Source organism: Camelina sativa, chromosome 6 (assembly GCF_030686135.1).
Source record: "Camelina sativa cultivar CO46 ecotype springtype chromosome 6, ASM3068613v1".
Lineage (NCBI taxonomy): Eukaryota > Viridiplantae > Streptophyta > Magnoliopsida > Brassicales > Brassicaceae > Camelina > Camelina sativa.
This window is the reverse complement of record NC_141885.1, coordinates 21,769,204-21,784,785: the sequence shown is the minus strand read 5'-3', so window position 1 is coordinate 21,784,785 and position 15,582 is coordinate 21,769,204. Positions and strand designations below refer to the sequence as shown.

General features: G+C 34.6%; 3 protein-coding genes across 4 annotated transcripts; 1 reads left to right on the top strand and 2 right to left on the bottom strand.

Annotated features, from left to right (window-relative positions):
* Window positions 1-1,035: 1,035 nt before the first annotated feature.
* Window positions 1,036-2,571, top strand: LOC147942901 (putative F-box protein At1g50870). The gene has a single exon (XM_087454078.1). The coding sequence runs from the start codon at window positions 1,112-1,114 to the stop codon at window positions 2,363-2,365; it is 1,254 nt and encodes a 417-aa protein (XP_087310204.1). The 5' UTR covers window positions 1,036-1,111; the 3' UTR covers window positions 2,366-2,571.
* A 772-nt stretch (window positions 2,572-3,343) lies between these two features.
* On the bottom strand, window positions 3,344-6,680 carry LOC104792145 (TPR repeat-containing thioredoxin TTL4). Of its 2 annotated transcripts, none has more exons than XR_015559337.1 (7): window positions 5,325-6,515; window positions 5,039-5,234; window positions 4,770-4,951; window positions 4,308-4,658; window positions 4,042-4,222; window positions 3,840-3,946; window positions 3,344-3,701 (listed from the first exon to the last, which is right to left on the bottom strand). XR_015559337.1 is itself a non-coding variant. In XM_087453656.1 (7 exons), exons 1-7 carry the CDS (start codon window positions 6,194-6,196, stop codon window positions 3,549-3,551), a joined length of 2,031 nt encoding a protein of 676 aa, XP_087309782.1. In that variant the 5' UTR covers window positions 6,197-6,680; the 3' UTR covers window positions 3,344-3,548. The 2 variants fall into 2 exon arrangements, 1 of the variants encoding a protein (XP_087309782.1); XM_087453656.1 differs by having other exon boundaries at window positions 4,308-4,647; window positions 5,325-6,680.
* A 5,561-nt stretch (window positions 6,681-12,241) lies between these two features.
* Window positions 12,242-15,460, bottom strand: LOC104792144 (ketol-acid reductoisomerase, chloroplastic). Its single transcript, XM_010518207.3, has 10 exons — window positions 15,008-15,460; window positions 14,793-14,885; window positions 14,545-14,610; window positions 14,285-14,425; window positions 13,967-14,194; window positions 13,761-13,878; window positions 13,535-13,674; window positions 13,276-13,443; window positions 13,031-13,186; window positions 12,242-12,778 (listed from the first exon to the last, which is right to left on the bottom strand). The coding sequence occupies exons 1-10, from the start codon at window positions 15,299-15,301 to the stop codon at window positions 12,410-12,412; spliced, it is 1,773 nt and encodes a 590-aa protein (XP_010516509.1). The 5' UTR covers window positions 15,302-15,460; the 3' UTR covers window positions 12,242-12,409.
* Window positions 15,461-15,582: the final 122 nt, after the last annotated feature.

Below are 15,582 nucleotides of genomic sequence, written 5' to 3'. Positions count from 1 at the left end.
TGTATGATATTCTTGTTTATTGTTTTTTTTAAATTTCCTAAATGTGTTTCCCAATTAATAGTATATATAGATATTTATTTTGCCATCATGTGTTCATCATAAAAGCCCATCTAATATATAGGATCATAACAATTACCAGCTCATAAATATATATTTTAATTTTTACTATTTTCACCAATGAAATTTTTTCTTCTTTTTCCTAACAATAAATAAATTTCTTTTAAAACATCTAAATGTATAGAAAACTATAAACAAAATAACAAAAAAAAATACGTACATATAATTCAGAAAGAAAATAAGTTTAATTTTTATAAATGTAATACTTAATAAAAAAATCTCACATTAAAAATAAGTTTGAACATATATCATATAAAATGATATTTCTCTAAAAATTTCCCTATTATCTTATATCATTTAGAAAGGTATTCATAAGAATTTATCTATTATTTTATGCCATCTACTTTTCTTGTACAACACATGTAACTATCTAGTTAATTATTAATTCTCTATACAAACCTCAACTCCATATTACATATGTTCAGTCTTCACTAAAAGAATATTCTCTTTATATCTATTTAGTATATATGTATGATATACATGTGTTTTTCTTCAAAATGACACTTAAAAACATTTTGATATGAAAATTTGAGTGTATTCAATATTGGGTAAAGCCCATTCATAGGATCTTGTTTTCTTTTCAAAAATCAAATTTAAGAGATTTTGTCATAAATATATTTATTATATATATAGTCTTCTTTTTTTTGCCAACATGCATGTGTTCATTATCTTATATCTAAGTCATATAATATATAGGATCATAACAATGACTACTTTACTAGCTCATAGTATATATTTCAATTTTACTAGATTCACCAATTATAAATTTCCTCTTTTTCCTAACAGTAAATAAATTTCTCTTAAAACATCTAAATGGATAGAAAAGTATATACTTTAATTTTTACAAATGTAATAGTTATAAGAAAATCTCACATTATTGAATAAGTTTCTGATTACTATATAATATATATATATATATACACACACGAAGATTGTTAAACGACGACACAGCTAGCGTAAACTAAAGTATATTGAAACTAGCTACTAAGGAGTCATGGAAACAAGAGAAGAGAAGACAAAAGAGATCCATGTAAGAACACAAGGACCATCATTCTACCCCGAATTTTGGATTCCCTTCGATCTGACGAGGGAGATACTTGTGAGTCTGCCTCCAAAATCTTTGATGAGGTTTCGATGCGTCTCAAAGCAATGGGCGTCTGTCACCTCCGATCCAGATTTCATCGACTCATTCACGAAACAGTCATCAACTTGTCTCATGCTAAGCTTCCAAAAAAAGGACAAACTATTATACTTATCTTTTCCGCAGCAAAAGATTAATCTCGAAACGACGACGACTCACGTGGAAAAATATCATCTCACTCTCCAGGAAGTACATAGATACGCACCTACTTTTCAGTTTCAGTCGGTCCATGGCTTGATCTCTTTCCATTATTTCTATCATGTTGTAGTTTGGAATCCTAGCGTGGGGAAAAATGTTATTTTTCACAAAACAGGTAAACTCAGACATGGTATACAAGTGTATTCACAAAGCTATTTAGGATACGATCCTATTGGAAACACGTATAAAATACTGAGCATGTCATATGCCAGCACTGAGGATACTTATGTTCTTACATTGAGAGCTGGAGAATCATGGAGACAGATCATAGATATTCCCAAGTGTTTTTTATCATGTAAAGGGATATGCATCAATGGGATTTTGTTTATTGTTGGCATAGATGGGAAAGGGAAAAAAATATTGAGTTTTGATGTGAGGACTGAAAATTTCAAGATAATCCAAACGCACAGTTGTATGCTGTGCGACGATGAAGTGGAGCCTAACCCTTCACTAGTGAGCTACAAGGGAAAACTAGCTTGGGTTATCTCAGAATCAACGTCTTACAGATTATGGGTTCTTGAAGATACTGAAAAAGCAGAATGGTCGTGCCAAGACTTTGATATACCATTTTCTCTAGAAGATCCTGTTGTGAAAGATAATTACTTTTTGAGTGATGTGACAGAAGATGGTGAGTTTATTTATGTGTCGGTATCATGGCAAAATAAAGAGATTTATGTGTCTTACTATGATCCAAAGAGAAAAACTCACACGAGGAGGATCAAAATTGAACATCTTGATGAAGATGATGATTTTTGGCTCCGTAATGGATCATGCCGTGACGATTGGAAATTTCTTGGAACTCTAACGAATCACATTGGGAATCTCATGCCTCTAAACACATTTCCTACTTGTCCACCTTCTGGCGCACGGCTTAATAAATACATGTGCACAAAGGTTAACGCTGGTTAGTTTTGTTTTTAAAATACACTTCGTTCCTCCTCCAATTCCGTTTCCGTCACCGTCCACCTTCCGTTTGTCATCGTTTATATATGTTCTTGGTACAATATAAATATATAATGCTATATATGATTTTTTTCTTACGTTCTTTTGTATGTGTGTGGGTCTGGGCATTAATTTCATTCGCTAATTTCCATCTATACATTTTTGTTTATGCCCTTTTGGTTTTACTTATTTAATTTTTTTTTTACAACATTAACCCCTAAAACAATTTCATAAATAACATTGCAGAGAAACTCAAATACCAAAAAATCTTAACAACATCTATACATTATGATTTTTTTCAAAAATAACTTTACCTATTAAATCTCGAAAACTATTTTTATGAATGTTATAATCTCTCAAATTTAAATGATATACAACAGTTTTGTCAAAAAAAAAAAGTTATAATTTCTATAATTATATTAACATTAATAAATTTCCTAAACCGAAATCCAATTTTAGAATGATTAGAAAACCAATATTCGCAAATATTTAACTTAGAGGACATAAATTTAATTAATTATATATTTTATTTAGAAACTGAATATCTATATATACATGATGGTTTGAATTAACATTAGTATAAATATAAAATATTATTAATTCGGTCTTGAAACATGGGTTAAATCCTCATTTAATTATTTGGTCAATACTACTAATATTAGAATATGAGAAATATTAAATCAGGTAATTTAACTAAAATTTTGTAAAACAATTAAATCATTGGTAATATTGGGACTTAATGAGACCATAGATTATAAATTACATATTTATGTATTTAATTCTCTTATTATTGTTCTAATAATTAATAATCCAAACAAAATTAATTAAACAAAGCAAACTAAATATAATAATAATAAATTAAATATTATTTTTAAAAAATTGTCCCGTGGTGTAGCGCGAGTTAAAATCTAGTTTTATTGAAAGCATTAGTTACAAAATAGGTGATGAAATAAAAAAAACCATTTAACTAATGGGGGCATTTCAGCATATAAGTGAGAAGCACTCTCCTCAGATTGATACAATTGGAGCAGATTTCAATATGATGATAATACAGTAAAACAAAAACAAAAGAATGAAAATTTTCAATTAACAAATGGCTGGCTCTTTTGAATCAATTTACGCTCGTGAAAACAAAAAGAGAGATGTGTTGTTATAAGAGGAAATGAGTAACCGAGTCCTCTAGTAACTGATGACTAGGACACACCATTTCCTTCACTTTCTCTCCCTTCTTATAGATTTTAAAGGTTGGCACTTTCTTGATGCTCTCTGCTTTCGCCAATGCCAAGCTCTCCTCCACGTCCACCTATATATATATATATACACAAACCCCGTTATTACTCCACTATACCAAAAAACAATAGCCATTTTTTTTTCCCTGGCGCTAAATGCAATGTAATTTACAAGATTGAGCATAACTAAGAAGAACAAGTGTCTTTCTTACCTTGAAGAAATGTACTAATGGATACCGTAAGCATAAGGTGTTGACGAATGGAGATATTGCTTCGCTTTGTCGGTTTGATGATGATTTGAAATGAAACACAGAGATTCCTTAAAAAAAAAAAATAAAGAAACCATTAACGTTTAGCAAAGAGAGGGAATCTTGAAACTTAAACTTGCAGTAAGTGAGTTAATTCGTTTATTACCGGGAAGTAATGTTGCGGTCTTGAACTTATCTAAAGTCGACACCTCTTCAACTTCGTTATTGAATCCCAGGTTCGATAGAGCGGTCTTTGCTCTCTGTAGAGACTCAGCTACCTCGCTGTCTCCTGGAAGTTCCTTTCTCAATACTTCATAATCTCTAACCGCATCCTCCCATCGGCCAAGCTGCATTTAACATAAAGCAAACATTTGTCAAGTAACCTACTTAGAAACTCGGTTTGAAACCAATCCAGTGTATTTTAATCTAAACCTTTCCATATGAAGCAGCTCTTCGGAGAAGAGCCTTGGTGTAACTAGACTGGATTCTCAGCGCTTGATTACAATCATCAACGGATTTCTCCCACATACCAAGTTTAAACCAACATGCCGCTCTATTACAATACAAAACCGAGTTGAAAGCATCAAACTTGAGTCCATCCCCATAAGCCACACTCGCTTCCGAGTATCTCCCTGAGCTGAAGAGCTCGTTTCCACTGGTACGAGCTTTCGCCACATTCTTCACATTGTTCAAGACCGATACTACCTCATGATTGTTATTGCTATGATCAATCGTGATGGCTCTCTCTGCCTTTACAACCGCATTCTCAAATCTGCAAAAAACCTATCATCTCTACTCCCTCACCCAAGAACCAAACAACACTACTAATAAAAGAACTTCAAAAAAAAAAAAAAAAAAACACCTTTCGAAGTTTTTAAGTATTTCGAAACTCACCTTCCTAACGCCATATCAACCTGAGCCTGAACACATAGCACGTAAGCATCACATATTATACCAAACAGTTTCGCAGGTGACTGAGTAAGACGATGTTCCAATCTCGGAATGCTGGATAGACACAAATCCGAATCCTTTATCTGATGAAGCCGCAAAAGGGCTTCTGCTTTACAAGCTACAAGCTGCACAAGATCAAAACCTCATTGTTCTCTTTTCGTTGGTCATGGAAAACACAAAGAGAGGCAATGCCACATCTCGATCTCTCTTACCTGAGGAGACGAATCAGCTCCATTTGCAATGGCTGCATCGGTTTCGCTAATGACCGTTCTCCAATCTCCGATCTTTCGAGCCTCCGTACACAGCCTGAGCTGCTTCTCAAGCGTCTGCAACCGCTGGAAATCAGCTTGATCGGGACATTGCCCGGAAAGACAAAGATGACGTCTCGCATTCTCAGCTTCTCCCAATCTTAAAGACCAGCAAACCAATCAAAAGATTACTCCTTTTTTTCGATCAAAACAACTGATTTCCAAATTCGAAAGTTGAGATTTTTAATACCTGAGATAGAGAGAAGCGAGTCTCTTGTGAGCTCTAGCGTAACAAGGATCAAATCTGACAGCTTCAAGACATTCTTTAACAGCTTCCTCTAACCTCCCTGACGCAGCCAAAGCCGCCGCACGGTTGCTTCTGTAAGCTGGATTATCCGGTGACAATGAGATTGCTCTGTCGTAAAGAGCCAATGCGTCGGCGTATCTCCCTTTCCTATACATTTCGTTACCTGCCTTCTTCACCTCCTCTGGGTCGCTCATCTCCGCCGCTCTCGTCGCCGCGTGGTTAGTCTTGCCGTTGTTGCTGCCGACACCACCACCGCTGCGTATGATGTTTCCGTGGCCGTAATTGGCTGTCCCTGTGCATAGAGTCTCGTGTCTAACGGATGTTCTCGTAGCCATTCCGGTTTTTAAGATCCTTCCCGACGGACAAATGTTCCCGGTAGGTAAAACGCCGAGGTTCGGAGACGTCGCGCCGCTTCCGCCGCCGCGAGAGCTTACCGGAGATAAACCTAAACCTGAATAAATCAACGGCGTTCCAGCGGAAGCGGATCTTCTGTGGCCCTGTTTCGAACTCCGGTTCACGTGACCGGATCCGGGTTTAACCGGACTGGTGTCGGTCAAACCGGAAAGCTCGCCGGAGTGACTCCGTCCAGAGGGTTTACCGGAAGCAGAGCCAGAGGAGCTCGAGCTGCTGCCACTAGCAGCGGGAGTGGCAGCGGCGGAGGAGTAGCCACGTTGGATCATCGGAGAACCGAAATCGAGTTCTCTGAAATCGGGTTTGTCGATGGTGACGTCATCGTCTCGTTGGAAACTCAAAGAATCTCGGAATTTACCGGTAATGGAAGGTTCTAGAGAATGTCTTCTATAATGTGACGACATCTTTTTTACAAACCAAAATCTAAATCAAACAGAGAGACTAAAAGAAAGAAGGAAGAAGAAGAAAGAGTTAAGTGAAGAGAGAGAAGAGAGGGATCTTGTGTTATATAAAAGGAAAGCGGAAGAATGAAAGAATGAAGAAGAAGAAGAAGAAGAATGGTGAATTATATCAAATCAAATCATAATTTTTAATTTTAGATTACCGTTAAACCGACTAATTCTCTGTGTTTTGCTTTAAAAAAAAAAAAAATAGTTAGATTAAGACATTGATCTTCTTGTGATTCAGCTTCTCTGTTTGTTAATCACGAGCCTGTCTTATCCTTCCGTGTCTTTCACGGCTGCTTGTCGCTAATTACAAAACTACCGTAATTTTTTTCAAAATTAAATTTTTAGATATTATTTATGTAGTAGTAATAGCAGTACTATATGACACTACTGTGTGTGTCTATATGTATGGTTGACTTTAAAGTTTGAACAGAATCTGGATGAAACTTGTGTTTGCCGACCACGAATTTTTATACGGATTTCGTAAAAGTCAAAATAAAAAAAAAATGATAATTTTGTATGGTTTTTTTTGGAGGGTAAATATGAGATCATGCGTCGTCGTGTTATAGAAGATAAAAGACGATTTGAGAATTGGAGTCATAAAAATTGCTATAACTTATATAGTACAAAATAAACTGATAGTATATTCATATGCATTGTAACAGTACTCGTATTAATGCAGCTTCAAATGAAAAAAATGCCACCTCGGATTTAAACCGACGCATCAGCAGAGTCAGAGACAGCAAAATTGAGGGTAAAAACGTCTTTTGGGACATGTGTATAGCATTACTAGTACTGCTGGGTGCTGGCTCCAAAAAAAAGAAAAAATGAATTTAAGGATTTTGAGTTTTGTTACATATCCTAAATATTAGTATTTTATAGAGGATAAAACAGTCTTATATATCATTATAATTTATTATACATTTGATTTATGTTAAAAAAATATGTTCGATTATACATTCAGACGAAAATGAAAAAAAAAACTAAAAGACAGCATATTTATTTATACTGTACTTGTAAGAGAGAGTAAAAGAACAACAGAGAACAAAAGCAGAAAAATAGGAATAAATAAATAAAATAAAGCAAAAGAGAAGGCTCATTTACTGCTGGGATAGCTGGCAATTTTAAAGGCCCTTCTTCATTCCAAAAGCCTACTAGTATTAATTTTTTATTTTCTTAGATTAATAAGACAAATATTCATTTATTAAAAACTTTTAAATCAATGGTCTGGAATCTGATGTAATTTACCATTTATATTAACCCCCTATGGTTCTGCTATATACACAGTAGCTGAATAAATCATAAATTTCAAAACGAAGAAAACAGAAACGCTAAATAGGGGCAAAATAGTAAACATAGCACGACGCAAGCCACGTGCAGTGTGACCATGCCAGCTGTTTTCGTTACAGTTGCCAGCTAAGCACGCCGAATACATTTTAACGGGCGTTGTAACGGAACCGGACTTGGGAATATTATTATGAATGCGGTCCCCAAAATCCCGCCGAACCGATCGACATGGGCGAAGAATACACATTTCTCCATACCGGACGGTCCGTGTGACATGTATGGCTCCCCAAATTCTTGAATCAATCGAACCGGTTCTTCTTCTTCTTTTTTTTTTTTTGTTAATTCAAACCTTTGACCAAATATAGCAAAAGTACTATTAATAAGTTTAGAGAAACATCAAGTACATATATATATATATATTCATAACACATTACAAGAAAATTGAAAAAATTTGTCCCCGACTCAAAAACTAAAGCCATCATACCCACAAATACTATAGCAAGATCGCATTTTTATAAATCTATGTTGATCACATAGCATAATACATATCCTAGCAGCTTGCAATATTTTGTTTTACGATTTGACATAATCGCAGTAATAAGTACATCAATCTTTTTTTTTGTCTTTTGCAAATAATTGTTTCATAAAAACACTCACAAGATGATGCATTATTTCAAAAAGACATTTCTCCTTATAATACTGCTGGCCGCAACATTTGACCCAATCAGATACGACAAAAGAGGAAATGGAGAGTTAAATTTTTTCAAATAGGAGGAAATGAGTAGTAATTATCTGGTAATTATGGTGCTATTACATCATTAACATAATTGTTGGGGGTATCTAACTCGGTAAATAAAAATAACAAGATTTGGGTTAAAAACAAAAAACAAAGGAGATAATCACCTTTTCCTCCAGTTGGGGAACATACTTTATACATAATTAAATTTATTAATGAGAAAATTAATTTAAAGTGTGATATTCTCGTAATTAATATCTCAAGGCATATATATGTACCTTTACTTATTGTTGGTGGTGGTGTGCTGGATGAAATAGATCCACCCACACTTGCAGGAACTATATATAAGAATCGAACGTGACGTCTGCTAAATGGTTGTTTAGCCTAATTTTTCACTTAAATAGTTAAAGCATTTAGATTGAAAAAATTAATTTACAAAAAAATAATTAATTACTAAAGTGGGTGTAAAATATAATACACAAAACGTCGCAAATCATTATGTAATATGTCAAATCTTTTTAAAAGGAATATATAGGTTTCTAAGCAAGCCAAGAAAACTTTCAGACAACATAAAATGTTTGAAAGGAGAAATTTCACATTTATTGAATATATCTACTTGTTTAAAGAAATATTCAGACACTACAACGATGATATTCTAGATACCTATAATAATAATAATAATATTAATAAAACATAATAATAGTTCTAGCAATTATTTATGTAAGCATAATATCACATTTGTATTGTTTTGGTCTAACGATACCCTCTATGGTAAGTAATAGAGAGTAAAAATAAACACAATGATTCCCAATATACAACGACAAATGAACCACGTATGGGTGTCCATTATCTGGTTTTCTATATTTCTTAATTGTTTTGTTTGTCAACATCTGGTTTTCTAATTTTATTGGTTTAACGACAAGCGACGCTTGGCTAAGCTCGATCCTTATGGTCATTAAGGGTATCCAATGTTTTCATCATTCATATTTTAGTTTTTCATAAGCAAATTGATGTCAGCGAAAACACAGTAAGCAAGAGAATATATGTAGATCGCATTACCGTCCAACTCGCATTTTCTTAATCTAATTAAAAATTGTTGCGCACGTTTAATAGAAATTAATTACTGCTAGAATACATAATTAACTATATTATCTGATTCTTTCTTATTAAGATTTACTTTTTCATGTACAGTACTACAAGTATGCGAAAACAAAATACATTGATTTGTTCCAAAGACGTTGCTTGGATTAATAAAATTCAATTATTTTATGTTAACTAATTGAATTGTATTGTTTTAGCAGTATCACGTCATGGTTGCTGATGGAAGACATCCATAAATTTTTCTATAACTCAAAACGAGATCGGTTTATACGATTTTTGTGTGCCACTCTCATGAATTGCATGTTGAAACTAACACAACTCTGATCTGATCAATAGCTAGTACGTAGTGTTCATTTTGCTTTGGTTATTAGTGTTAACTTATTTATTTACTCTACGTAAGCGAAACTAGCTAGACCTAATGTAAATAGTATATATATTTTTTAATCTATATTCATATTAATAATTTATAACAGAAATAAAATTAGCTTGATAAAAACAAAATTAGCAAGTAGAAATGATTTACTTTAAATATTCCAAATAATCAAACTAACAACATTATTACAAATACTCATTGGTTGCCATCTGATGCTATATGCTCGAGCATGTGAGCATATGCTCACGAGCTGTGAATTATCTCCTTTATATGCATCATCGATCATCGCCATCATGATCAATAAATAGATTAATTAAGGAGTTTGTTTATTCAAAATGGTTTTTTTTGGTTTCTCTCTGTAATCATGAATGAGGAAAAAGTTGAAGAGCTTTTAGTACAGTACGCACGATTTATGTGCTGTTTATTTAATATCTCGCATGTAACTATGTAAGTGTATTGATTTTTAAAAGAATTTTTATCTATAAGAACATTTAGAAGAGCTAGGGCAAACTTATTTGATGTAACGATCAAGTTATTTTTATTGATTATATAGATCAGAGATGTTGTTCCAACGTTCTGAAATCAGATTCATTCAAATCTGGTGCCACGAACAATCATCACGGATCTAGAAAAAATTATGAACCATTATATAATCAAAAATTTTAAATTAAACATAAGATGTATCATATGATTTTATTTATTTATAGGCTACGACCTTTCTATAGCTTACTTTATTAAGTTAAAGAAAAGGTTTTAAAAGTAAAATGAAGTTTATAAGGATATTAAACAATCTGAAAGACATCTTAAGTATATAGATCTCTCACGTCTGTTTACTTCTATATATATTTTTATTGAAAAAAAAATAATAATAACATATATAGGTTTATTTGTATATGATGAAAATGATGGGTCATATGGCTTGATCGAAATCATGGTTGAATTGGTATTAACAGAAATAATTACAAAGCATTGGTGTCAAATCAATTAGATCATATATAGTATATGATTTGATTTCACACTAAACACCAAGATTATGTCTCTTAACAAAAACAAAACACCAACATTTTGTCTTATATCAAAGCTAAAGTAAATTAAAATTGAAAGGGTTATTGGTCCCGTCGTGGGATTCCACTAAGTTACTCATTAAAGTTTTTATCCTTCCAAAAATAACTAATTTTATCATTACAATCATGTTTTTTTGTTTTTTTGATTTTTAAAATACACCTAGACGATAAAGTTATTTTGGGTTACTCACTTACTCAGTAATCAATATGTCTCATTGAGGAATAAGAGATTCATTTACTTAGTACACCATCTGTATTTTGGTTAGATCTATAACATGAATCCTTATCAATTGGACATTTACGTATTCCGGAAGACAAGTTTGAAGTTAGCTCTTTTTCAAAAAAAAGTTTGAAGTTAGCTAAAAGATAACAGTTTCTTTTTAGTGTTTTAATTTTTTTTTTTTTTTTTTTTTGGGGATAAAGGAACATGAAATGTGGGAAAAGAGCTATACAATATGATTGGCTACACATGTTGGTCTTGTCTTTCTCTAGTTCTTGAGCCACACTATCATATGATTGCAGAATTTTTATATTTATTTATTTATTCTGATCCTTTCTTTTTTTTTTTCTTTTTTTCTCAAGCATTGTGGATTTATATCTCTTCTCTTTTTTTTTTCTAATAAGAGGGAATATAATGAAAATGTGCTAGAAGGAGGGAGAGCACATGTCATTACATGTGATTCTAATAATTTAGATTCTTTCATTTCACAGTAAAAAGAGAGACAAAAGCATTGTGCTCTGCCAAGTTCCTCTTTATCTGTAATTTTGGAAAACAAGAACACAAATTATTTTTCCTTGTAAGAATAATTATATTTGAAATTGGAGACTAGTGATTAGTGTGACTACATACATATATTCATATCAATATAATCTATCTGGCATTTGCGGAAACTTATCCCTTTTTATTCTATGTTCAATCAACATGGATATACAATTTCAACCAAGTTACTTTCTCAGAAGGTTTTTTTTTTTGTTTGGCTATCAGGACCAGAGGTTAAGTTCGTGTAAAATATACAAAGCAACTAAACCAAGAAATTATTCTAAGCTCAATATCTCAAACTGTAGATCTAAAACATCACATTATTTAGCAAATGTTGTAAGAATGATATATCAAAGGCTTGATTGGAAGATGTTGTAGAAGCTGCAGAAAGACATAATTTTTTTGATCAGAACTCACAAAACAATATTAAGATTAAGCAGACAGATAAACATCATCATATCCGATATAACAAGGGGATCTGATAAGCTTTGATCCCAACCTCAGTTATTAAATTTGACACTCCAGTGTACAATCACATGTAGCGATGTAGCAGTGGGTACAAAAACCAGCTTAACCCGAACCCGTAATGAGCCTACTGGGGTATACTTATAATAGGCTCATTTTCAGCTGTTAGTTTGCAATTGTTGTAAGAAATAATCGTATCGAAAAGTAGTAAAAGAAGTTTCGTTGGAAACTATTTATTGATTTGTAGGGTTTAAAACAAAGAGACATAATTATTTCAAATCCTTCAAACAAAACAGTCACGCCTAAAAAAACATCCCAAACTCGACTCACTTAAAAAACTCCGATTACAAATAAGAGACTCTGACCAAACTTTTCAACTCTTCGCTCAGTTGCTAGATTGACGCAACTCAGGTCGGACAAAGTCTGCATCAGCAGGCACAGAGATATCGACGGTAGGCCTCAGCTGTGCGCATACCTCAATGGCACCATGGACTGGGTCAGAGAAGAAGTTGCTGATCAGGTCTCTGTTGATCGCTGCACCACTGTCCACAGCCACAAGAGCTTGTTGGGTCAGGATGTAGTCGAACCGTGGTGCCCATTTCCTCGAACCCAATCTTGCTGTGGTCGAGCAGTTGTCAACCATGAAGGACACTCCCCTGGCGTGCATAAATGGGTTTAGAGAGTCCACTGATTCAATCACACTCTCGTTGATGATTTCTGAGTAAGAGTGACCTTTCTTCCTCAAGATCTCAATCTATACAAAACCCAATAGAAACCATTATTTAGATTCAGAGAAATCACTAGAGATCAATAGCACGCAGATACATAATAAATCTAGGGGTTGTTCACTACGGTTGATTCAAGACCATGCAAAGAAGTCGATTTAAAAATAATCAGTTCAATGTCAGTGAATCAAAATTGAAACTGAACCTACTTTGCGTAAATCGAAAATCCTAACTAAATCGAAACAATAGTGGGCACACAAGATATATAAACACAAACATACCTGAGCCATCATAAGTGCTACATAAACTCCAGCAGTGAAGGGATACAATGGACCCAAGTCACCAGCAGGTCTGGACTTCCTGACACGTTCACCAACCTTCCACATTCTTGTCTGGTCAATGTTTCCCATTGGGAATGCTGGCAAGCCTTCTTTTTCCTGTTACAAGTAAGAGAATCCATCAAAATTCCTGCTTAAAATGTGTTTTGGGTAAATGTCATAAAAGGAAGTTTCAGAAGAGTCATTACATAGAAGCGACGACCGGCTAAGACAACACTTCGGATTTCGCTGCCACTTTGTACATCTTCGTAACATTCATAGAGAATCTCCATACAAGGATAGAAGGATGCGCTGTATGCAGTCTCAAAATCTTTTTTACCTTCTTCAGACAAGGAGTTGTACACGGCCAACATTCCCTGATGTTCATAGTTCATCAGAAACAGGTTTCACTTTTTAATTCCGATTTGGCCAAAAGAACGAATTAGTCTGGTCTCTACAGATACTAACCTGGGTAGAGATAGTCCTTGAAATTGTTCCTGTGATGCATTCTACTGTGTTCTTGTAAGCCAAGTCTTCACTCATCCCATTTTCGGTGTACCTTCTAAACAGAGACTCCACAATTCCATGGACAGCACCGAGCAAAATACCTTTAAACAAAAAAAAGAAGATAGGCTTAAGTATGGATTAAGCGATAGAAAGACAATTCTATTAGAAATTTAGAGGCTCAACTCACCTCTTTCTCCAAAGATGTCACTCCTGTACTCTTGTTCAAGAGTAGTAGCAAAAGTAAAAGGAGAACCAAGTGCTACTGACCATCCAAGTGCAACATCGGCAGCTCTACCGTCAACATCCTGCCAACAGAATAACAGAAGTGGTGGTCAAAAAATGAACACATGAGGTATAAGAGCTCTCTGCAGTAGAGATAGAGAGATAGAAAACCTGGTGGACTGCAAAACTAGCGTTGATTCCAGCACCGTTGATTTCTTTTCCTTGGACGTATAGCCTCCTCACAGAAGGACCCATTCCCTTAGGGCACACAGCTACCACACTGATGTTCTTTGGGAAATCGAGTCCTAAGGACTGTAAATGCCCAAGTAGAAACCCGTGTGATAAACCTAGAATGCTGTTTGGCTTCATGTGAGAGAATATTTTCTCATAGTTATCAGCCTGCAAAAACAAAACAGGATACATTAAAATCGATGTATACACCTAAGAGAGCAACAAGTAATATATATATTTTAAAGGAAGTGCGATTACCTGAGCAGCATCAGAGATCAACAGCAATACAAGATCGCTGCCAGAGATAGTTTCCCATATATCACCCAAAGTACCACTTTCTTCAGTGAAGCCAGCGGCACGTGCCTCCTCAAATGAGCGAGACCCTTTTCTGAGACCAATCTACGTTAAAGTAGAAAAAAACAAGAAACCATGTCAGAACAAAGCCTTCAAGTAACAGCAGAAAGCCAAGACAAAGCAAATAAAACAAAAATATGCAGTCAACTCAGCAGTTGAAATACCTTAACAACAATGTCAGACTTAGCCTCCACAAGTGAATCTCTCAGATTCTGAGCTTGGGCAGGTCCCTGCATATAGATATAACGAGTTTAGAACAACAAAAGGAGTAGACACAAGAACTTGCAACTAATCTTGTTCATATCAACTTTATATGACAAAGAAAATATTTTTTCTACATGCCGTAAACAAGATTCCATATCCACAATCTAAAGTAAAGAAGTACAAAAAAAGAGACCCAAAAAGTAAGTACCTGAGATCCCCAACCAATCACACCAATCTGCTTAACACCCTTGAAAGCATCTGGAAGATGTTTGAACAAATCCCTTCCTCCTCTCACAATGTACTAAACAAACATTAGCAAACAAAACAAAAACATAAGCAACAATCACAGAATACATCAGCCACATGCAAATGATCATATAATCACCAAAGATTCCAAAAGGGATAAAGGAAGATGAGATAAACCTCTTCGTAACCAGCAAGAGAGACTTTCTCCTTTTTGAAGACAGATGTCTCGAAATCCAAAGACATAGGGGCTTTGACCGCAGAAGAAGAAACCATACGAGCGGCGAGGGAGGAACCGACACCATTCCCAGCGACGGTAGCAGTTAAAGACCTCAGAGACTTGGAAGAAGAGGAGAGGAAACCAATATTGGGCAGAGCCAAGGCTCTAGCTTTAGAAGACCTAAGGGTTTTGGATGAAGAACAAGGAGATGGGCATGAGAGGGAAGGAGCGAAGGATGAAGTCGCAGCCGCCATTTTTCTCAGTTGTGTAGCAAATTGACTGCGCAAAGAGAAAGAGAGCTCTCACAAATTAGGGTCACACAAACTCACTCCAAGTGGAGAGAGAGAGAGAGAGAGAGAGATTTATTAATATAAGCAACACGTATTATTTTCTCACCTACTCGTCACCACCAAGAGGCAGATATTACCAATTTGTTTTTTTTTCAAGTATTATAATGGGCCAAAGCCCACTAGTTAAGGCCCATAACATTAAATATAGATGTTCTTTTCCTATTGGTTTGATCCATCAACTGCTT